This window comes from Crinia signifera, chromosome 3, assembly GCF_055691185.1.
Source record: "Crinia signifera chromosome 3, ASM5569118v1, whole genome shotgun sequence".
Classification (NCBI taxonomy): Eukaryota; Metazoa; Chordata; class Amphibia; order Anura; family Myobatrachidae; genus Crinia; species Crinia signifera.
In genome coordinates this window covers 286,369,518-286,394,535 of record NC_139219.1, presented here as the reverse complement: position 1 = coordinate 286,394,535, position 25,018 = coordinate 286,369,518, and the positions used below count along the sequence as shown (strand labels likewise).

The 25,018-nt window shown below is 45.4% G+C and overlaps 1 protein-coding gene across 2 annotated transcripts in view; it reads right to left on the bottom strand.

The window, feature by feature from the left end:
• RYK (receptor like tyrosine kinase) overlaps window positions 1–25,018 on the bottom strand; it is a 129,827-nt gene that overhangs the window by 66,359 nt on the left and 38,450 nt on the right. For both annotated transcript variants that reach the window (XM_083178392.1, XM_083178393.1), the window contains exon 2: window positions 545–666. In XM_083178392.1, coding sequence (XP_083034518.1) covers window positions 545–666 — 122 coding nt within the window. The remainder of the gene's footprint in view (window positions 1–544; window positions 667–25,018) is intronic.

The window sequence follows — 25,018 nt, the reverse complement described above, 5'->3', positions numbered from 1 at the left end:
AAAACATTCTAGTGTGTGGGCACCTTAATGAGCATGTATGCTATACACACACACACACACACACACACACACACACAAGAGAGAAATAATAGTGTTCATTTGCATTCAGTTCATAATATTACAGATGCCCATAATCTGGCATGTGACAATAGCTCGTAAAAGGTATATAGTCATTCATGCAGACAATCCATTAGGTATTTCAATAAATAGACAAACACTGTCTAGACAGAGGCATCTGTAATCAGGCTCTACTCTGTGTGTAATTGAAGGAATTATCACTATGTAGCCATTGTGAATAAAGCTGTATACTGTAGGAGGCAACCATAAAGTCACATTAACCAGAGGAAACCATTCTTGGTCAGTAGAGGGCGCCTGGTCACCACTACTACAATCAGCAAGATTGCTTTTCAATTAGGTTATAATAGTCATTTTGTCAATCACACATCAAATGTGCATATTTCTGGTCAGAACAAATAAAAACATAAAAAAATAATAATAATAAAAAAAAGAAAAAAGAAGAACAGAACAGGAAATAAACACACACCTTGTATTTAGAGTGCCAGCTGAAGTGGAGGCTGCTAGTCTCGGTGGGAATGAGTAGGTTAAAGGAGAGCGCATAGTGATTTATAATATCGTTCCTGACATAGTATAGCTCTGCATCCAGACCTAGAGGGAGGAAAAATATTTAGTTTAGACGTTAAAGATTTAAGTGGAGGCCATGGACATATTATACTGTAGAAATTAATTTCTACAGCCTCAATATTTATTTATTAACAGTTTCTTATATAGCGCACACATATTCCGCAGCACTTTACAGAGAATATGTGACCATTCACATCAGTCCCTGCCCCAGTGGAGCTTGCAATCTATATTCCCTACCACATGTATAGGCACACACACAGACATTCTAGGGTTAATTTGTTGGGAGCCAAATAACCTACCAGTATAGATTTGGATTGTGGGAGGAAACCCACACAAGTATGGGGAGAATATACAAACTCCGCACAGTTAGGGCCATGGTGGGTATTGAACCCATGACCTCAGTGCTGTGAGGCAGTAATGCTAACCATTACACCATCCGTACTGCCCAATATAATGCCATGCACGAATATTCAGCAATAACTTCTATTTTATTTGCATGTATTTTAGGTTACATTTAGCATTTGAGCAGTTCCGCTTTAGTTCAAGTTGTACTGGTAAGCAGCTTGTGTTCACGCATAGGGGAGATGTGCTTGTGTTCACGCATAACAGCAGGTTGTGCTAAATTACAGAATTTAAAATCTGGTATGAAACTGAAAAGGTGTAAATGGCACCATCAATTCTTATTTAATCTATATTAAATGAACCTTTCAGGCATTTATTAATACCAGCACTTATAACAGATTTGGTGTTTTTGCCCAACAGATTATTTTAAAAATTTCAAACCTGCTTTAGTCAAATAGCACAAAGCAGAATAAAAAAAAAAGCTCAGTTTTCAGTACTCCTTAAGTTATGAGGGATAAATTAATTTCTTTTTGTTGGTTGTTGCATTCAAACAGAGATTGCAAGATTGCCCAGTATATCATGTACTGTAGCATTGTATCCAGATTTAGCCTCACATTTTATCCAGAGCAAAACCAATAGGCAAAAAAAGAGGTGAAATCCCATTTCAAATACAGTGTATCACCAGATGAAAAAATGAACCTAATTTATTTATAATGTCCAGGTTCCCCACACAACAGGAAAGTATAGGGGGGTTGATTTCGCACTGGATCACTGTCTAGTGGTACAATGTACGTAAAGTAATAAAAAAAGCAGTGTAGGCTCCTATACCCCAAATTAGTAAGCTTGAAAAAAGCTGTCAAATGAGGTGGGGTGGGGTGGAAGGTGCTCCCCTAAGTCAGAAACAACATTTATTTAAAATTCAGCATTTATTAGATAAATTTAGAAAATCTAAATTAATCTAATAAATGCTAAGTTTTAAATAATCTAATACTCCACTACATCCCTTCTTTTGCTATTTGTGCCCCCAACGCAAGTCTTCTTTTTCTATGTGCAAATTCCCCACACAACAGTGCAGTAGTCTACCTTACATTTTAAGGGGCAGCCGATTGTGCTTTTATACATAGGTATAGCCATTAACATTGATAGCCCGCCCTCAGTATTCAACCCACCTGCACTCGCCATTTCCACCCTGCTGTTTATAAAAAGTTAAGTGGAAATGGCGAGTGTAGCCGTTAAAACGGTGAGGCTCGCGGCTATATGCAGCTGACTCACTGCATTAGCGGTGAACCTCGCCATTCGGGGGAATCCTCACCATCCTCTGATGGGGGTTAAACGGCAAGGATGGCTTGTTTTTGATGATCCTCGCCGAAAACAAGCCATCCTCGTCATAAAAAAAAAAAACCCTCGCCGGACCCCTTTATGATCTTGTCTAGGGGTAAAATAAAGACTTTCCACCATTAAGAATATACAACACATTCTGTACAGCACTAAACCTGTATGTTCTACCCCTTCTTCCCATTCATATATGAAACAGACAACCCCCTCCACAGATCCACCTCTTTAATAACACTTCCCAGTCAATCATTCCCATCTGGTTTAAGCATTAAATCAAGCAAGCTCAATTCATACGGTAATAGTTCACTAATAAGGAGACAGAGGAAGAGTGATTCATACAAGAAACCTTGGACTAAATCAGACCAAAAGCATTGAATCACCAGGAGCACTGCTTGCTGGCACCATTACTACACCAGACGTGTGCTGCTCAGTAAGCAAAAATTTGGGTTTGGGGCAGTTTAACCAACTACAGCATTACCAAGTCTTTTTCTGTGTCATAGCAGTCACCAAATCCTTCAGCCATATTTCCCATGCTCTTAAAGCTTTGGCAAATTGGCGAGGCATTTACATTACGGTTTCATCAGACCACATGTAAAAAGGTTACAGAGAAGTTTATACCCCTTTCACACCAGAAATGCAGGGACAAACCCAGGAATTCAGTTCCCGGGACAAGCAGGGACATTCCCGGGTTTGGACCCATTCACACTAGAAAAGTCCCTGCATTTTCTGGTGTGAAGGGGGCGGGAAGGAGGCTCGCAGGAGGCGGGCAGTCAGCGGGATGGCGGCTCAGATGGGGAGAATACTCACCCTGGTTGCTGGTCCTCCGTACAGGCCAGGGATCCACACAGGCAGAGGTGCAAATGACGGGACAGGCGGCGGATGAAGATGATGCAGCTCTCCGGCGCCCTCACTGCTGCCGGAGAGCTGCGTCATCATCATCCACCGGCTGTCCCGTCATTTGCCCCCGCCGCCTGCATCAATTCCCGGCTGGACAGGACACCGTGGACCCGGCAACCCGGGTAAATATACCCTAACCCATTCACACCAGCCAGGTCCCTGGGTTGAACCCAGGAACAACCCTGCTACCTAGCAGGGTTGGATTGCCGGCAAATTAGCCCGGTAATTTGTCCCGGGTACCTTTCACACCAGGAGGTAGTACTGGGTTGTTCCCGGACTCAACCCGGGAATTTAGGCTGGTGTGAAAGGGGTATTAGAAGACAGTGGTTAGAGTAAAGGCACCTTTGTGCTCATGAGATAGATAGATAGATAGATAGATAGATAGATAGATAGATAGATAGATAGATAGATAGATAGATAGTGCCATTAAAACACAAAATGGCATTTAAAAAAATACTTTACAAGAAAAAAAAAAAAAAAAGAAGAAATGGTCTTCAATGCAGAAGTGCGTTGTCGGGGCACATGTAAAAGCATGCAGGGTGCTACACCATCTGATAGGAGCACCAGTGTTAATTACAGTAGAGGAATGCAGCACAGGTAATGCCTCAAAGTGCGAGTGGTAGGAGATAATCAGCGCAAGATTTATTGGAATGATAGCAAAGTGGAGGTTATTCAATTGCTTCTCCCCGTGGCTGTCACTAGATGGCACTTAAAAGGAGTAATTCCATTGTTGCTCCGCTTGGGCATGCTGGGCCATGGGAAAAACACTTCAGAGTGAAGCTCCCCACACTAGCGAGCGGAAAGTTGACCCATGTGGGCGTCCAACCGGAACTTTTTGGATCACACCAAGCACTTTGGTTGGGTTTATCAGCGTTACACAGCTAAACCCACCTATTTATCCTATACAGATAAAAAATAAATAAAAAAAAACAGTATCACAACCTGAGTAAATCGGGCGCAATAAACAATTGAATCATCCCCGAAGATTGAAATCCGTTCCTATTATGCAGCCATTCAGAAACCAAACCATATTTAGAACTATGCATTGTCACAACATACTCTTCTTTAACCCTTCGAGTGCCAACACATCTTTTTTATTTTAACTTATTAAACAAATGTGAGTGACGCTGGCATTTTAAGCTGATACTTTGAGCATCTCAGAGATGTTGGCACTCAAAGAGTTAATAAACCAGCAGCATGCGGACATAGCGTCAGTCTAAAACATAGTAGCTGCGACTGAGCTTGGCTACAAAGTACATTTTTGTAAAATGATTCATGGGTTCAAGAGAGTTTGCCCAATATTTATAGTGGGAGAAAAACATCCAAATGGGTTGATGTAATCAGGTAGCGCCACACATCAATGGAGTGGAACATTTAAGGCTATAGAATGTCACCTTTCCTACAGTTATACTTTGATATAGCAGCAACAAGACACATGGCTCTTTTACTGCAGGTTAAGCTCCGAAAAGAGGATTTTAACTTGCAGGCTGATTGTAATAAAACAAATGCGTAGACTATAGCCAGTTCAAATAAGAACAACTGGGGAGTACAGTAAAGTTAAACCCCTTTTACACCGCCACTGACCCGGGTTATTGCAGCGGTGTAAATCGGTCACGCCGTGTCCCTTTACACGGGACTTCTACCCAGGTCCTGACCTGCGTAGAAGGCGGTGTAAACGGGTATGCTGGGTCATGCGACCCAGCTCCTGTTTACATGAATGGGGGATGTCCAACCTGCGGACCACAGCTTACTTTGGTGCTGGGCTGCACCTAGCACGGCGATCGGCGGTCCCGGTGGGGATGTCCGCGGTCCTGGCCCTTGGAGATGATGTCATCTGCAAGCGCCACCTCCGTCTACACTGCGGGTGGGCACCGCAGTGTAAATGGAGTAAATCCGACCCAGCTTGGATCCTTGTTCCAAATGCCGGGTCGGATCCGGGATTTTTGGTGTAAAAGGGGTATAATTGATACACTTGCTAGGGGTATGGGTCGTGCGGTCTATTGTAAATAGTTTGCGGTCAATACGGACAACGTATAAGTGTACAGCTTTGCTTGCCATGCTTCAGGTACCATTATAAATTTATTTATTTTTTACAAAAACTCAGGTTAATATTTTTCATGTCAACCTATTGCTTGTGTGGACCATTTAGCCATGTCGACCTTTTTCACGTGTCGACCAATAATGATCGACCTATTGACTGCCAGCCGCACCCACTTACTAGTTGGGAAGGCAGACTTGTTTGTATCGGGCATGCCGACTCGGATTCAGTACTGAATCCCGGCGTTCAGAATCCCGACGCCGGAATCCCGACAGCCGAAATGCCGACAAGGGGGGGACGTGGATCGCCCCCCTTTGCGGGCTCGCTGCGCAGCGGGCCCGGTGCCTCGCTACGCTCGGCACACTAATTTATTCTCCCTCCAGGGGTGTCGTGGACACCCACGGAGGGAGAATATGTCGGTATTTCGGCGGTCGGGATTCTGAACGCCGGGATCCCAACCGCCGGGATATTAACTGCATCCCGTTTGTATCGGGCATGCCGACTAAGGACTCCCCACCATCTTAGACAATGACAAGTGTTCTATCCTTAATGGAAGAAAGGTGATAAGAAAGCCTAAAGTATATACACACCTGTGTCATCATCACACTGTAAAAGCAGGAGGTAATGCATTTTTATCTGGCAGCGGCAGCTTAGGATCACATACTATCAGCCTGTCCGGCAATTAGGAGATGGGATTGTTAGACAATTGCTAAAGCCACAAGAACAACAAACCTTAAAGTAGCTGCAGAGCCTCTAGGCTCCAAACAAGTAAAGCGGGTGGCCCAGTGAAATTACCCACACCAGTACACTGTCACAGTGTTTAACACAACTATTCAAGGCATTTAGCTATTTATCTGATGAAGAATAAAAAACGTATTTGAGAAACTATGTAACAATTATTATCATTTATTTATATTTAACCAGAAGGGTTCCAGTGCCTAACAATACATAAATGCAGATTATTTGGGAGTGGCGGCACTCGAAATAAGACAGCAGGCCAATGTACCGACGTTTCAAGACCATACGGTCTCTTTATCAAAGTGCTAGTGAGAACTCGCGGTCTCGAAACGACGGTGCATTGGCCTGCTGTGACTTATTTCGAGTGCCGCCACTCTCAAATAATCTGCATATCTGTGTGAGATTAGGTGAGATGAGAGTTTACAAGGACAGCTATATCCACTCAGTGACGATGTGAATTTACAGGACACAAAATAGAAAACTTCTAGAGAAAGGGTTTAATGAGGCAGCTAAAAGGAATAGCAGAACCCGGAATGAAATTATATGCACATACTCAGACTTCGGGTTCAACCCTCAGAGGTGCGAGTCTTTGCAGCAGCGCCAGCACTTTATGGCCGCTTCTGCAATGTGCAGAGAGTTATTTAGTACTAGTTCGAGCTGAAACAATCCCACGAAGGTTGCAAGATCAGATGTCGTTGCTGCCAATGATATGCTGTGGTCATGGAATATTGCACCCTTCGCTTTCCCATAATAGGGACGGCCCCTGAGTAGGATGGGTTGATGGCAATAAATGCTAGTTACTGTCAAACAGATTATTGTCCAGAATGGTGTAAATGCCTCCAATATAAAGACAGGTGTAAGATTTAAAGAAAACCATAGTAATGCCCTATGCACATGGAGCGATTCTGACTAGCTTTCGATTCGATTTTGACTATGTAGACAAAATCAAAAAGACTTCAAACAGTTTTCAGCTGCATCAAAATCGAATAGAAAGATTGTGCAGGCAATACTATATAGTAAAGATCTGTAATACTGTATATATATTCAAATGTGCTTTTCTTGCTGTGCTATTCAGTCCCGAATAGCAAGGTAATCGCGCAGTGTCTACACCCCTTAAGACATCAGCTTAACAGCGACGGAAGGACTTCAGTTGGAAACCAGAGGTCGAATGCAAACGCATCAACAGCCCACCAATATATCTTGTGATAAAATAAGAGTTCCGTGTAGAACAAAGTACCAGGAATGAGACCACAGTCAGGAACAGACAAAGGGGGTCATAATGGAACATGTATGTCTCTAATACAAAGCAAGTGCAACTACTAGAACAATGCCAGTAGATGGATCAAAATGGCTGGAAATAGAGGTCCATGCACAAAAACAACAAAAATATCCTAGATGTCAATACACTACCAGCAGGGAGCAAATGGATGTTTAAAGTCAAGTGTAACACAGGTGCAGGGTTGATCAGTACAAAAAGACTACCCGCATAAAGACATCACAAGCTTTTATGAAGAATGGCTCTAAATAAACAAGCCGTAGATGGGGCTTTATGTATAGAAATAGCTGTGTGGCTTAAGATTGGAAGAACATACACGTGTGTGCTGATGGTTTAACAGAAATGCATATTCTGCAACAGACAATACCATCCATAAATTCCAATGAGCTGTTCAACAAGTAGACAGAAAAGAAGCAAGGCACCAAAACGTAGGAATGACCCACACGTAAACCATCCTTCAATCAAAGCAGCTCCTGCGCCTCCCTCACACACTGGGAAATAAATGAGCGCAGGCAGTAACAGAGGTTACAGCTAGTAGGGACTAGTCTATACAAAGCTACAGGAGATGAAAGGTGAAAGGTGAAAACCGACATTCAGCAAAATACCTCACTTCCAAACGGGCTACCTGGCCGAGCGCCCAGCTCCCATTAAATGAAGTGTTTATTACGGCTACAGTTTGCACACAAACCTTTATCAGCTCACATTTGTTAACATTGCAAAGACAGACTTTTTTTTCCCTTAAACTAACACAATTTGCCTGGGGACACCATTTCCTATGACTCGTTACCTCATAATACGATATTGCACTACATATCTCTGAACCAGCGTAGCCCTACAAAGCAGCATTCAGAACAAAGGCAAAGCACCAATACCAAAAGTATGCCTGTTATGATTTGCTACTACTGTCAGATGATCTGTGAGGGGAATTCGTCCTGACCACCAGCAAGATTGCCAGTCGCTGTAGTGTGTACGCAGCCTAATAGGGCCTACACACATGCCAATATTAAGGCATTTTCTAATACCCCTTTTACACCAAAATCCCTGGTCGGACCCTGGTCTTTGAACATGGGAGTTTGCAGGGTTGGACCCAGCTTCATCACAGCACTGTGACCCAGGTCTGCACTGTTTACACTGAACCTGGGTCAGCCCTGCTTTTCCCTATGGATGACATTAAAAATGTCCATTTTAGAACTGAAACTGCAATCCAACCTTCCCTCAATGATTTAAAATACAAATTAAAAGACATGACTAGTTAGCATTGAAAAATGTTGGTTTGTTTATTTTGTAAAATACTTTTCAAAAAGTTTTAATCAGTTCTCAAGCGCACATAGCACCCACGTGCTCTCCCCAGCCCCTTCCCCTGCAGCAACAGACAGAATCTCTCATGTGCTCCCCCCCCCCCCCCCAAAAAAAAATATATAAATTATACTGCATCCAATTATCCAATTATGATTTCTGTGTGCACAGCCCGTATCCTTCCTGGCTGCTGTCTTTGCCACTGCAGCGCACTTCTGGTATCCTTTCAGCCCTACCCGATGTTGGGACCATTTACACCGCCCACGACCCAGGTCCAACCAGTGTTCAACCCTGGTCAGGACCTGGGTAGGAGACCAGTGTTCCTGGACCTGGGTTGACTACTTTTACACCAACTCTAACCTGGGTCCAACCTGGGTTATGTCTTGGTGTAAAAGGGGTATTAGCAACTTTGCTTTGCTTGGCAAAGTCGCCTACATCGGTGTGTGTGTGTGTTTGTGTGTGTGTGTGTGTAGGGGCCATAGCGATAGCAATGCCCATCACTGTCCGAGATTGAGGGTCAGTGACCATCAATCTCGCTGATCACCAGTGTTCTCCACCGGAGGACACTGGTGCGGTCAGCTTGCTTAGCACACCGCGCTGTGTGCGGAATGACAGCACTGTATCAGAGGCTAACCTAGCATTATTGCTGTGTGTGTAGGGCCCATTAGCCAGGTACAGAAAATAAAGAATCACTAAAAGATGGATATAGAACCACTGATATTAGGTTCATCTACCTTTCCTTACCATGGATTAGGAACACATGTTTAATACATTCTAAAATATAAGTCGAATAATATTGACGCTTCATGCATTTTAAACAGAATTCAGAACATTCTGCCTGCTGTAATATAAAATCTGTAGTAACATGGGGTAGATGTATGAAGCAGTGATAAGGGAGAAGTGAGCCAGAGGAGAAGTGGCCCATGTCAACCAATAAGCACTGGAGTATCATCTGTACTTTGCATAATATAAAATTATACAGAGTGGCTGATTGGTCGCCATGTGCCACTTCTCCTCCCTTATCACCGCTTCATACATATACTCCAGAGTGTCTGATAAAAACTAATGAATTATACAGAAGTTTTGCTTCACCCATTACCATTGTGAAAAATAAAGTGGGAACCCCCCCCCATAATATTTATAGCAAGTGTTGCATAGCCTGAACACCCCAAGCTAATCCAAGTATAAGGGTTACTGTTGCATATTATGGACAGAGTTAAAGGACTGTCAGATCGCCAGGGTTCGCGCATTAGCGGGAGAGACGTCGCAGTTCTGAACTTCATAAGCCATTCTGTTTCCCTGGCAGATGTATGCGGCCTGTGCAGACAGATCCATCATAAATCCACTTCAAGGATGAATGTGGTTTCCGGTTATTTATACGGAGCCTTTCAGAACAACATGATGCAAACAGAATTAAACACGCATGGTGGCAAGACAATGGCTAATATAAAAGTGATCTAGTACTGGACATTTGGCCAGATAAGAAAATAATAGGTTCTATATAGTGTTCAGGCTTTCCGCAATCTAGAACCAAGAAAACAAACACAGAAAATAATGATTACTTTCCTTTATGGCGTGGGTTAAACCACTTCAATTTAAAATAGGAGAAATATGCTGAATAAATTAACTGAAAAAGTCTGTTTCCTGAATTAGCACAAATGAGATTAATTTAATTCCGGGAATGCGGGCCTTTATATGTGCTATATTGCAGCACCAAATGCACATTTAATCAACATGTGCCTTGCTGTGCTTGTCCTTACTTCCTGCAGCACTTCCACCCACCCAGCACAGCGGCTCATGTAACCACTCACATGGCAAGCAGCTTTCCCCCAGCTCATCAGCATCCAGGGCTGCTGGAACTCTGTTATTGCAGATTTATAGTGTTGGGACAATGGGGATTATGTGTCCCGGCTGGGAAAGAAATGTTTGGATTACCAAAGGTCAGATAGAAATGAACTGTTAATAGTTTGACCTCTCCATGGTCCTCACTCTCATCCTCTGCCTGAAGAATTTCATTTGGAACATGCTACAGGGGAGTCCGATAAGGAGGAGTAGAAATGTGCCAGACAGCCCATACATCCACATACCGGTACTTTGAAAACTGGCTTTATTACATACTTGGTGAAATTATGATGGCTGTCAAAAGGCATAATGTTACATAGGGTGCAATACATAAGCAAGAATAGAAGTCTAACAGCAGCATCCCGACATGAAGCCTAAGTGCACTCACTTGCAGCCAATACTTACACAGTTGTACCAGGCCCAAAAATGGAACACAGATCAGAAGAGATGTTGGTGGTCAGAAACATCTTAATGTAGGGAATATCAACAGTGGTCTAGTAAGTATACTTACCTACTCTCTACCCTGAGCCCAACTCTAACTCCCCCCCCCCCCCCGTGCAGCTTAACATTAACCCTCCCTGTTTGTGCCAAACGCTTTCACCAACTACCCCTTCTTTGTGCCTAACCATAGTCCTCTCTTACCACACCCCCCACCAAGCTGTCCTGTGCGCTGCACATAAATCTTATGTGCAGCCATCAGCAGCCCATCTTGGGTGCTTTTTAGCCCCGGCTTCGAGAGCTGGGTGAATTTAAAAAAATGAATAGGCATACAAATTAATAGGCAGCCACTGATTCATTCATAGGCAGTGGCTGCGCATTCATTTGTATGGGATTTTTTTTATTCTCCTGCATTCTGGCTTGCATGTATTGCATGTGATCCTAGCAAGAGCTACGATAAGTATTCATGGCAGCTCGTAGGATCTGCGACTGCAATGCGAGGTGGATGGGACCGTGCCTCGCATCCTAGTCATAGGAAAATTACATGCGATGGGACACTTTTCATGTGAACCGTCACAGCATTGCTTAAAAGTGGCCATATTGCACTAGTGGATGGCAACCTTAACTTTTAATTGTCGTTTGTGTCAGTAGTGCAAGTCTAAAGGTGTGTACATGTGGTGAAATTATATCTCCCAGCAATATACTGCTCAGCGACCATATTGCTCAGTGTACGGTTTATCAATGACTAGCCAATTTGGCTGAAAAATGCAAGCAATCCCCCCCCACTGTGCACAAAGCACAGTGGTTAGCATCACAGGCTCACATTTGCAAAACTTACTTGTGAACTTCAGTCTTACACAACGGGCCCCGGGGGACCTCCCGACAGTCGGGATTCCGGCGGTCCCTATACAGACAACGGAATCCCGTTGTTATATGCCCAACAGTTGGTATCCCGACCCCCTTAGAGGAAGAACCGAACCTGTGGTGAGCGCAGCAAGCCACCAAGGGGCTTCAATGAGCTCTCGCCACTGTCGGAGTACCAACCGTTGGGATTACTTTGTCGTTATACGGACCATCAGAATTGTCAGGGCACTCTACCACACCCTTACACAAATTTCATTTTAGACGGCTGTGTTTGAGGGAATTTAGGCTCCAATAGATCAAGGACGGCTGTGAATGACCTAATATATGGAAAGCAATGCATAATATGATGCAATCTAGACCACCAAACACAAGGTGTAGCCAGAATGTTACATACAACTGCACAATGGCACAAATTTTTATAGAGCAGCGGCTACTAAAGTCACACAAATAAATCTGGTTTATAACCTTAGACATAAATAAAGGAATATAGTCATGAGTTTAAACGCAGCAGAAAACCAAGCAGAGCGCATTCTCACACTACTACAATCAAGAAACTTGTAGTTCTTGCTACCACAGTGTCACAGTATCACAGTGGACACCATAGGAACAAGTACCAGACTGACATCTGGTTTCCAGAGGAAGAGGAACTTTTCTGCAGGTCATGCATCACAATTAAATTAGTTCATTTATAAGTCCTGACAAATTAAAAACACAATAGGGACATTTTACATTTACAAAAGTTGCTATAACTCTATATGCAAAAAGGTACGGTAACCAATAGAAACCAGATTTAATTTCTCTATTGCATCTAAGAAAGCAAAAGTTAAACTTTGAAAAGGCTGCTATGGGTCACAGAGGTCACTAAATATAGAAGTACATATACCAATTAAGGTGCTGTACAGAATGTTTAACCCTGATTGCTTATATTTCCGATTTGGTCAGGTAGTGTTCACACTAGGATGTTTTAAGGGCAGAGTGCTGACCACCGAACAGGGCACATTTTACATTCAAAATTTAAATAAAACCAAACCAAAATAAAAATAAATAATACAACATAAAAAAAAAAATGTAAATAAAAATATAGCACACTGCGCCAGGATTACGGATATTACACACTATGCCACACAGCGTAATGCCCATTACACAGCAAGGTTACATACGGCAAAATCACGGGATTTTTCACGTGCACGCGCACAATCCCGGGACTAGCGTATGTCTGAAAGGCTCTACTCGGAATTTTAGTCCTCTAAAATCCCGGGTCCTGCGCACCTGCAATGAACCCGGGATTTTTTAAAAACTCGGGTTTAAACCGGGTCTAAAATCCCGGGTAGTATGTCTGAATGGGGTATTAGTAAACACTAGTTCAGGGTTACAATTTTGGGACATTAAAAAGTCTAAAGTAATACTATTGTACACACATGTGTATATATAAATATCATCAGAGTACCAGTAACACCACCACTCTAATAGAACAGGGTGGCCATGTTGGACAGACACACCTATACCTTGAGATGCCAGGGAATGGAGTGCTGGTTCCATAGGCTAAGTGAGGGTAATGGTTAAGTAAAACAAGACATTTTTTCCCTCAGCACACTGAGCAATGCTAGTAACCAATCATTCTAACACTTTTCCCTCACTAACACTATCTCTATCCTATTTTAATTACATTCATTTATCTCTCTCTTTTTATATAGCTTCGGCTTCCTATCACTAATTATTAACACTTAGTATATCACTGGCGTGCCGCACTGGGCTTCCCAGCTTATGATGGTTTTTTGGGGTGCCGCACCCTGCACCTAGATATAGCGCTAGGGACCCCCAATATACAGAGAAGCCTTGACGCGGCTTGGGGGCATAGCATACACCTGCGCAGGTATATGTAACCAATATCTCTGAATTCTATTATCATGTAGTGTTCTAGATTGGTTACTAGCATTGCTCAGTGTGCTGAGGGAAAAAATGTCTTGTTTTACTTAACCAGTATTTAACCCCTCCCTCATGCACCTGGGAAATGCTACTGAACTAATTGAGCATCTACCACTATCAGTATGTATGTTGTTAGAGGCAGAAGGGAGCCCATATTAGGAGGAGATGTGGGTCCTGATATGCCACATGGAGTAGTCAGGGGTTGCTCCAAGGTAGGTAGCTCTTAGTTTGGATATATCAAGTAAGGAGCCATTATCATGTGGCTCCTTGCTGGTTAATCGTAGACCCAATTTAGGGTAACGGTGGTGTGGGGTGCGGTGCCCCTGGACTGGATTGGCTGGGTGGCTTTAGTGCGGCATGCCCTTACATTCTATTAACACTTTTCCCTCACTAACACTATCTCTATCCTATTTTAATTACATTCATTTATCTCTCTCTTTTTATATAGCTTCGGCTTCCTATCACTAATTATTAACACATAGTATATCACTGGCGTGCCGCACTGGGCTTCCCAGCTTATGATGGTTTTTTGGGGTGCCGCACCCTGCACCTAGATATAGCGCTAGGGACCCCCAATATACAGAGAAGCCTTGACGCGGCTTGGGGGCATAGCATACACCTGCGCAGGTATATGTAACCAATATCTCTGAATTCTATTATCATGTAGTGTTCTAGATTGGTTACTAGCATTGCTCAGTGTGCTGAGGGAAAAAATGTCTTGTTTTACTTAACCAGTATTTAACCCCTCCCTCATGCACCTGGGAAATGCTACTGAACTAATTGAGCATCTACCACTATCAGTATGTATGTTGTTAGAGGCAGAAGGGAGCCCATATTAGGAGGAGATGTGGGTCCTGATATGCCACATGGAGTAGTCAGGGGTTGCTCCAAGGTAGGTAGCTCTTAGTTTGGATATATCAAGTAAGGAGCCATTATCATGTGGCTCCTTGCTGGTTAATCGTAGACCCAATTTAGGGTAACGGTGGTGTGGGGTGCGGTGCCCCTGGACTGGATGGGCTGGGTGGCTTTAGTGCGGCATGCCCTTACATTCTATTAACACTTTTCCCTCACTAACACTATCTCTATCCTATTTTAATTACATTCATTTATCTCTCTCTTTTTATATAGCTTCGGCTTCCTATCACTAATTATTAACACTTAGTATATCACTGGCGTGCCGCACTGGGCTTCCCAGCTTATGATGGTTTTTTGGGGTGCCGCACCCTGCACCTAGATATAGCGCTAGGGACCCCCAATATACAGAGAAGCCTTGACGCAGCTTGGGGGCATAGCATACACCTGCGCAGGTATATGTAACCAATATCTCTGAATTCTATTATCATGTAGTGTTCTAGATTGGTTACTAGCATTGCTCAGTGTGCTGAGGGAAAAAATGTCTTGTTTTACTTAACCAGTATTTAACCCCTCCCTCATGCACCTGGGAAATGCTACTGAACTAATTGAGCATCTACCACTATCAGTATGTAAGTGAGGGTAATGCTGGGTCCACACTAGACGAGGTGTGCACACAAACTGGGTGATGCAGGCAGCGAAGAGCAATGGTGGGGGTCGGGGGTTTGGTGGGGGTGAGCAGAGAACATGCTGAATTCTACAGCATTGCTCTTGCTAGCGATACAGGGCCTCTTCAAACCACCATAGAGTAACTAATTTACCAAAACAGAGGCTCTCCCTCACAAATGCCTCCAAAACTTTGCTGCCTTCTTCTGTCATTTCCTCAATTATCTTAGGTGATATTTACATCACAATCAATATCCCCAACTCCTTAACCTTACATTATTGCTTGGTCTCCCCCAGTGCCCCTTTTTACACACATGTGAATGAGCTCTCACTTGAATTTGTCTTCACTCTCCATTGTGATCTATGACAACTCCCCATTTCCCCTCTCCCCCCATTACCTGCTCTCTTAACTTATCCCTCTCTGCTTCTCCATCTCTACCTTCTAAGAGTGCCATCAATTAGCTTTACACAGAGCATACTCAGTTTTCTTATGCTCCCTTCCCTAAACAATGCTTCCCCTTACATCTACTAGCAACTCTGTTGCTCCAGTGATCACTATCCACCCAACACCTGAGCGCCAGTGAAGGAAATCATGCTCTAAAAAGGTGGACTTCCTCCATATCTAATGTATGTTCTCATCCTAAAGTGCTGTTCTCTACCTCGCTAAACTGTAATTTCAGGAACCTCCCAAAAACCGGGCATCTCTTTACCACTCTGGAATTCCTCCTTTGCCCAACTACAACTTGACTTCCTTCCTTACACTCTCCTTGACATTGCTAACTACTAAAAATCCTAAATTGACTTAATAGATTAGGACATCACATCCTGCCAAGCTGTTAACATTACTCCTCATCCTTCTTACCAACTCAGATTTCTTTATCACCTGTATCTGGAGAGAAAGTCATGGAATTCATCCACCTCTTCCCTCTTGATTCCCCAATTGACCTCATCTCCCCTCACCTCCTCTGCTACCTGTCTACTCCAGTCTGTTTCCATCTTGAACTAACGAAAGCGGCAAAGAACTTGTTGCTGACAAATGCAAGGACCACTACTCTCTGCTTATTCTCCTTGACCTCTACTACTTTTACCACCCTCTCCTCCTACAAATCAATCACTACCTTAGTCTGTGCAATACCACCCTCGCCTTACTATCCTCCTACCTCTGACCATTTCATCTTTGCCCCTCCTCATAACTTCACACTGCTTCTTCTTCCACTAGCAGTAGGCATCCCTCAATTTTCTGTTTTTAGGCCTCTCCTTCTGCTCCCAAAGTTCTTTATAGGTAAGCCAATCAGCTTTAGACTACCAATATTAGCTCTATGTGCACGATAGTCAAATCTACTTTAGTTTCCTGAACTTCGCTCCACTCTCGTATCTCAAACTGTCTCTGTGCTATCTTCTTGGATGCACCAGCGCTAAAAACTTAGCAGGTTGAAATTGGAGCAAATCATTTTTTTCCACCTTCCCTCGTAACCTCACCGACAGGGTCATTATCTATTAACTTCACAACTATCTCCACTAGCTCCAAAGCATGCTGCCTTGGCGTTATCCATGACTCCTTCAACCCGCACATTTACTACCTCTTAAAGTCCTGTCATTTCCATCTCAAACTATATTTACAGAATTCTACCCACTCTCGTCTTGGATACCAAGATCCTCATCCACTGGTCATCTCCAAAACTGGACTACTTTAAATCTCCTATCTCGCCTCTCTGAATACAGCCGTTCTCCTTGCTCTACTCAAGCTCAAATTCCTCTCCAAACCAACTATGACTGCCTTTCTTCACTTACATGCACTACACCATTTCCCCTTCCCCTGCAGAACACCATTCCACCCCACCTGCCTACCAATAACTTTCTCCCACTACTAATTCCAAGATTATACATGTACTACTCCCAATCTCCGGGATCCTCTAAAGGGGCTTGCACACTGGCCAATTTTAACACCATTTCTAAGCGATCTGAGTAGATCCTATAAACAGTAGGCAAAACCCTGCTCAGCACACATTGCACGCTATGAGCAGCATGTGCACCAGCACGCTGCTCAGCATTGGCTGCAGTCACCCCATGTGTATGGGGCTTAAATCTCCCTAGTAGACTCCCCACCTCTTTAAAACGTCAAACTGGCTCTCATCCTAGCCCTCAGTTCACTGTTCTCACCCAGTCTGTCCCTCACCTTTAGGTACAGTATGCAACTTACTTCTCTTGCTTAAAAGATCTTCTATTCTATACTTCCTACAACAAGCTTATCCTCATTTTCTCGGTCACCCTGATGCTTATTTTGGTGTCTTGTTGGACGTACAAATTAACAATGGCTCAGGCATTATCCATCTCCAGTTTCATTATCAGATTCCACAGCACCATTCACTCCAATACACAAACCAACAGGAGAGCCAGGACTACTTCAGCAGAATGTGAGGTGTGTGTGTTTTCAAGTATGTATGAGCAATTGTGTGCTCCTGTCTGACTGACCCCTAGTGAGTATGTGTGACCACCTCTCCATGTAATGTAATACCCCCTGGAGTAGGCAAACCTGGTGCCTCCCAGCAGCCCCCTCCCAATGGCATAATGGAGGGAAGACCACCGGAAAGGTTATTACACACCACCTCCCCCCCGGAATTTGATAACTTTATTATTATTATTTTTTTATTGGAAACCACGGGTATTGGGAATGGCATATCCATAATACAAAATTGGGCAGGAGGTATGTAAAGCTTTTTTATTTATATTTTTATAAATGATGTAAAGGCACAATTGTACTTATACGCCAGTTTTCAGTAACAATGTGCCTATACTTTCTATTATCTTTCTTGCCATTGGTATAAAACAAGGGCGAGGTTAATCATGATGTTCAGTGGCAGCTGTCACCAAGAAGTCAGCAAAGATCACCAGAGGAGGAACAAAGACAGCAGCTATAACAGTTTTACTACCCAAGTCCTGCAGATGAACTCAGAGCATTCCTGCAGAACTCCTAAACCTCCTCCTTAGTATGATGACTGTTGGCACTACAATCTCCCGTCCCCAATGCCGATCTCACCATCTACGGTTTTTACAGAAATTGCCACTGAAACGTGATTGCCACCATCTGGGTGGACTTGCGCATACCCTGGGAAAGCAAGCTGCAACTGCTTAAAACGGTTCTGCGAGCAATCCAGGTTACCAATATATCAGAGTTCTTACATTTAATTGTGTGTGTTTAAAAAGGGAGAAAAACCACATTCCACTATATTGAATAACACAGAAACATGGAGGCCATAGTCATGCATCTCTTTGCTGGCTGACTCAACTCTATAAATCATGATCTCATGGAGAAGGGTGAATAGTTCATTTACACATCCTTCAAGCAACCTCATTTCCATCCTTATTAGCCTGACCGAAAACACATGACACTTTAATTCATTATCTAGAGAGGGGAAAAGAGGGAGGAGAAAAAAAAAAAAAAAAGCAGCTTTAACTCATGTCTAGACGACACCAAGGAAATCTGCCTGCGGTAGAGAACGTTTTTTTTCACTGGCTGTGTTGCAAAAGAGCGGCACTTGGTTTCGATGAAGCCCCGGTAACCACATCACTCCCACCCTGCAGGTTTGGCCTCTGCCAACTTCCACAATAAAAAGAACAGTGCGCAGGTTGTCAGATAAAGTGGACATGTGGTACAAATTAATTCATTTCTGCTGCCCCCCAGTTATTTCCTGAAGAACAAAAGGTTTTCCATTTTCTCGAGTTTATGACCATGGATTTGTAATCAGCAATCACAATTGATGCCAATAACAGATTAGTATGGAAATAGATTTTTGCTTGCATACAAACATCACAAACACATGCTGATTAGGTTTGCCACAAGAGCTTATAAAGTTAGTAGGTTTTGCCACAGAATGATTGTTCTGGATCTTTACACTCAAGATGAATATACACCATACAATAATGGGACGGAAGAGACGCAAAATGCATGTAAAGTAATCCGCGTCCCCTCGCCACGCTTCAGGCTCGGTGGCTCGCCACACTATCTAAAATAAATGGGGGTGGTGTTGACAATGGGGGTGCATTTAACATTGTTAGCACCCATCAGGGTGCATTGCATGCGATGCGATGCAGTACGATCAACATCGTGGGCGCCGTGATAATACACAAGTACCGAATATTGGCATATGATGTATGTCATGCTAACTTTAAAGGGGCCACAGTTTTACTTCTATTTCACATTGAGAACTAACATTTTCCCAAAGTAGGGGTAGGTGCATTTTTCACAGACTCTGCCGCACACGATCACAAATGTCTATGTCAGCGCTTCTCAAACTGAGTCCTAACCCCAAGTGGGTCAAAACCATCTCACCATGGGGTCACTACACCATGTTGCCGACAGTCAGGTTGATTACTTCTCTGATCTCTCATTCAATGATCCAGGAAGTCAAAAAAAAAAAAAAAAAAAAAATCAGTTGAATTGTCTTTTAATCATCGCATCACTGGCTTAGAGATTTAAGAAGTCACCAGGCAGCTCTGCCTATCTGTTTTGTGCCTCCGCAATAATTCCAAGCAGCGGCGTAACTATAGCACCGCCGCCCCCGCCACCGCGCGGGGGGGCGCGCTGTGCATGTGGGGGCACCGGGGGCTGCGGTGCTATAGTTAACCCCCCCCCCCCCCAATCCCCCGCAGACTTACCTATCTCGCTGGTCCCAGCGGCTCCGTTCTTCTGCTGAGGACCACCACAAAATGGCCGCCCCCATATAGCACACAGTTCTCTGAAACGGTCTGCTGTATGGGGGCGGCCATTTTCTGGTGGTCCTCAGCAGAAGAACGGAGCCGCCGGGACCAGCGCGATAGGTAAGGCTGTTGGGAATTGAGGGGGGGTTTGCATGGGTGGCGGGGTAGGGGTGCTTGGCGGGGCTGCGGAGGGGGGTTCGCCCAAAACGTAGCTACGCCACTGATGCCATGCATGTCTGTCTGCTGCAGCCATTCTTCGGTAGACTAATTTTTATTGTCTCTCAGGGTCCTGTAGCAAATTAATTTGAGAACCCCTGGTCTAAAGGGGGTACACACGGGGAGATTTTGGAAAATGGACAATTTTGACTAAGCAATTTTGGGAGAGATTTTAGCTAGATGCACTGGAGATTTTGACTGAGCGATTTTGTCTAAGCAATGATAGTCTATGATCTAGTCAAAATTGCCTTGCCTGCACAGTCAATCTATACTAAGCAATCTCTGCTAGACAATATTGACTAAGCAGGAGAAAAATAGGAAGATTCTGGCTAACCTAGGAGATTTTGACTATCTAGTCAAAATCTCCCGTTAAAAGTTCTCCGCGTGTACACCTTAGTTATTGCTGTGGCAGATCTAGGAGACCAAAAAGTTGTGTACATTTCTAAAGGCCCCCATACACTATGCGATTTTGGGCCGATTTCATCCGATTTCGGCCGATAACCGGGTGAAATCGGACCAAAATTGCGGTCCCGTGCACATCGGACCGGATCAGGGAGGTCGGACAGTCAGCACATAAGATCACGTCCGACCTCAGTGTATATATGCCTGACCAGGGGGCAGTGGGGTGGGCGGTCATCATCATCTTCGGGAAGCAGAGTCCTGACCTGGCCGGGCGGCGAACTCAGATATCATCAGCGGGACGGACAGTGCAGCATTACATTTTTTAAATAACCTGTCAAATGACTGGCCGCTATCTGATTGTCTGAGAGAGCTCCCGGGGAGCTGCCGGGCAGCTCACAGGAGAATTGGGTCCGACTTGTCCTAGGGACAAGTCGGCCTAATGTATGGGGGCCTTAAGAAATCGCTCAGAAGGGCCCTTCTGACATATCTTTTAAACTCTTATCGTCTAGTGTGTATGGGGCTTATTACTGCCAGATTGGACAATAAATCTTTTAGTGTATGGTTAATGTAGGATTTAACCAATTTGTCTGAATGACCATTTGTGTATCGGTTTTATGGCATTTTGGAAAAAATGGTAATTTGCTTCCATAGGTTACCAGATTCTTGTTTCAACCAACCAAATTAGACAACAAAAAAAGTTGTATGGTCACTCTAAAGGCCCCATACACTATGCGATTTGGGTCCGATTTAACCCGATTCGGGTGGATCGGGCAGTGAAAATCGTCCCAAATCCCATGTGCAGACATCTTGTCCGTCACAAATTCGGGAGGTCGCTCATTACATATGCGCATATGTAATGAGCGGCTCATTTATATGCACGGCGCTCAATACACATGCGCATAGTGGGAACTACTAGTTACCATCAGCCCCAGGGACTGCCCGGATCCCAAACGGACCCCACCCCGCTGCCTCCCCACTGCCCTGCATCCATCAACAGCCACAGGGAGGGACCTGAAGTGCTGTGCCCATGCCATGATGCCGGACCCCGCTGCCCGGATCCCCCACGCAGGTAAGTGCCAGGGGAGGGGGTGGGTGCGGTGCAGGTACCCTTCCAGGAAAGGTACCAGGGGAGGGGGAATTAATGTGGGATTTTTTAAATACCGTTTAAGAGGCATTCCCACTGCCTTTAAAACTGTATTTAAACGTGTAGGACTCTGCTTTTAAAACAGCTTGAAATACCGATTAACTTTAACCGGTATTTCAACTCTGGCGCTTTCCCACTGCAGCCTTAAACGGTAAATTGTGGGGAAAAACGGCAATATACCGTTTAAGAGCTGCAGTGGGAAAGGGGCATGAGTGTGGGCAGCTTAACGCACAATGTTGCAATAATGTTAACCCAGATGTGACAAGCCCGCTTTTAAATAAGCATCAGAGAGAACAAGGTTTACTCCGCAAGAATCGACAATTGTAAAAGTTTTCAGTTCCGTTAAATAATTTGTAAAAAGCAGCTATCTCCTATATATTTGGCTACATCTGTCACTCAAAGTGGGTGTCTGTGTCTATAACGCTCTGTTCCTGGACTTTCCTCTTAATGTGTGATTGCCTTCATCTGTGCTGAACACCTTTCTGAGAAATTAACCTGTTTAAAACAGGTGATGGCAATCATACATTAAGGGGAAGTCTAGAAACAGAGCATTGTGTCCCTCCTGGAGAGGGTCATGTTGGGAGGTATGTGACAGAGAACCAGCCCAGTGAGCCCACAGACAGTGCCAGACACCCACTGCCTTCCCATGTTGCCCAGCACTGCTACTCCACAGCCACCAGGTGAGCGCCCCCCTCCCGCGATTTGCGGCAAACCCCCCCCCCCCGCGCGCCCCCCCCATCCCGCGTTTCGCGGCAAAAACACCCGCTCCCCCGCGACCCCCCCTACCGCGATTCGCAGCAAAAACACCCCCGAGACCCCCCCTCCCGCGATTCGCTGCAAAAAGAACCCCCCCACGACCCCTCCCGCAATTCGCGGCATAACCACCACCCCGCGACCCCCCCCTCCCGCGAATCGCGGCAAACCCTCCCCCGTGACCCCCCCCGATTCGCGGAAAAAACACCCCCCCCCGCGACCTCCCTCCCGCGATTCGCGGCAAAAAGAACCCCCCCCGCGACCCCCCCTTGCACGATTGGCGGCACCCCCCCTGCAACCCCCCTCCCGCGATTCGCGGCACACACACACACCCCCCCCCCCGCAATTCGCAGCAGCCCCAGGATTAAATGGCACATGCAAAACACTGACATGGCTATGGTCGACAATGAAAAAGGTTGACATGAGTTTTTGAAGATTTATTTTTAATTTTTTTAACTTTTTCATATTCATTGTCATGTGTCGACATGGACACCAATGAAGTGGCACACTTATGTCAACATTTACATGTGTTGACCTTTCTGTGTTGATTTTTTCTTGTGGCGATTCGCGTCACACACCCCCCCGCAACCCCCCCTCCCGCGATTCGCGGCACCCCCGTGACCCCCCACCTCCCGCAATTCGCGGCAACCCCCCACCGGAACCCCTGTGAACCCCGCCCTCCCGCGATTCGCGGCACCCACCCCCGCGACCCCCCCTCCCGCAATTCGCGGCACACCCACGTGATTCGCGGCAGCTCCAGAATTAAATTGCACATGGAAAACACTGACATGGCTATGGTCGACAATGAAAAAGGTTGACATGAGTTTTTGAAGTTTTTTTGTCATTTTTTGAATATTTTCATATTCATTCTCATGTGTCGACATGGACACCAATGAAGTGCCACACTTATGTCAACATTTACATGTGTTGACCTTTCTGTGTTGATTTTTTTCTTGTGGCGATTCGCGTCACACCCCCCGCAACCCCCCCTCCCGCAATTCGCGGCAACCCCCCACCGGAACCCCCATGAACCCCGCTCTCCCGCGATTCGCGGCACCCACCCCCCGCAACCCCTCCCGCAAATCGCGGCACCCCCCGCGATTCGCGGCAGCCCCAGGATTAAATGGCACATGCAAAACACTGGCACGGCTATGGTCGACAATGAAAAAGGTTGACATGAGTTTTTGAAGATTTATTTCATTTTTTGAATGTTTTCATATTCATTGTCATGTGTCAACATGGACACCAATGAAGTGGCACACTTATGTCAACATTTACATGTGTTGACCTTTCTGTGTTGATTTTTTCTTGTGGCGATTCGCGTCACACCCCCCCCCCCCCCCGCAACCCCCCCCCGCGATTCGCGGCACCCCACCTCCCGCAATTCGCGGCAACCCCCCACCGGAACCCCTGTGAACCCCGCCCTCCCGCGATTCGCGGCACCCAACCCCGCGACCCCCCCCTCCCGCAATTCGCGGCACCCCCCATGATTCGCGGCAGCTCCAGAATTAAATTGCACATGGAAAACACTGACATGGCTATGGTCGACAATGAAAAAGGTTGACATGAGTTTTTGAAGTTTTTTTTTTCATTTTTTGAATATTTTCATATTCATTCTCATGTGTCGACATGGACACCAATGAAGTGCCACACTTATGTCAACATTTACATGTGTTGACCTTTCTGTGTTGATTTTTTCTTGTGGAGATTTGCGTCACACCCCCTCACCCCCCCCCCCCCACAACCCCCACTCCCGCGATTCACGGCACACACACACACACACCTCCCCCGCGATTCTCGGCACCCCACCCCATGACCCCCCCTCCCGTGATTCACGGCACACCCCCGCGACCCCCCCTCCCATGATTCGCCGCAACCCCCGCCCCGTAACCCCCCTCCCGCGATTCGCGGCACCCACCCCCGCGACCCCCCCGCCCGCAATTCGCGGCACCCCCCCGCGATTCGCGGCAGATCCAGAATTAAATTGCACATGGAAAACACTGACATGGCTATGGTCGACAATGAAAAAGGTTGACATGAGTTTTTAAAGTTTTTTTTTTTTTCATTTTTTAAATGTTTTCATATTCATTCTCATGTGTCGACATGGACACCAATGAAGTGCCACACTTATGTCAACATTTACATGTGTTGACCTTTCTGTGTTGATTTTTTCTTGTGGCGATTCGCGTCACACCCCCACCCCCCCGCAACCCCCACTCCCGCGATTCACGGCACACACACACCCCCCCGCGATTCTCGGCACCCCACCCCGTGACCCCCCCTTCCGTGATTCACGGCACACCCCCTGCGACCCCCCCTACCATGATTCGCCGCAACCCCCGCCCCCGTAACCCCCCTCCCGCGATTTGCGGCAACCCACCCCGCGACCCCCCTCCCGCGATTCTCTGCAATCCCTCCCCTCCCGCGATTCGCAGCATCCACCCCCCCACAACCCCCCCCCCCCTCCTGCAATTCGCGGCACCCCCGCGACCCCCCCTCCCGCGATTCGCGGACACCTAAGTTGCAATACAGGGCATCTTTCATACAATTCTAACCATATTTCTCATATACAAACGTTCACAAATTAAGGGGACGCAGCCCCTTACGACGGTGTGAAGAGCGCCCGTAGGGCGCGATGAATCACCTAGTTATG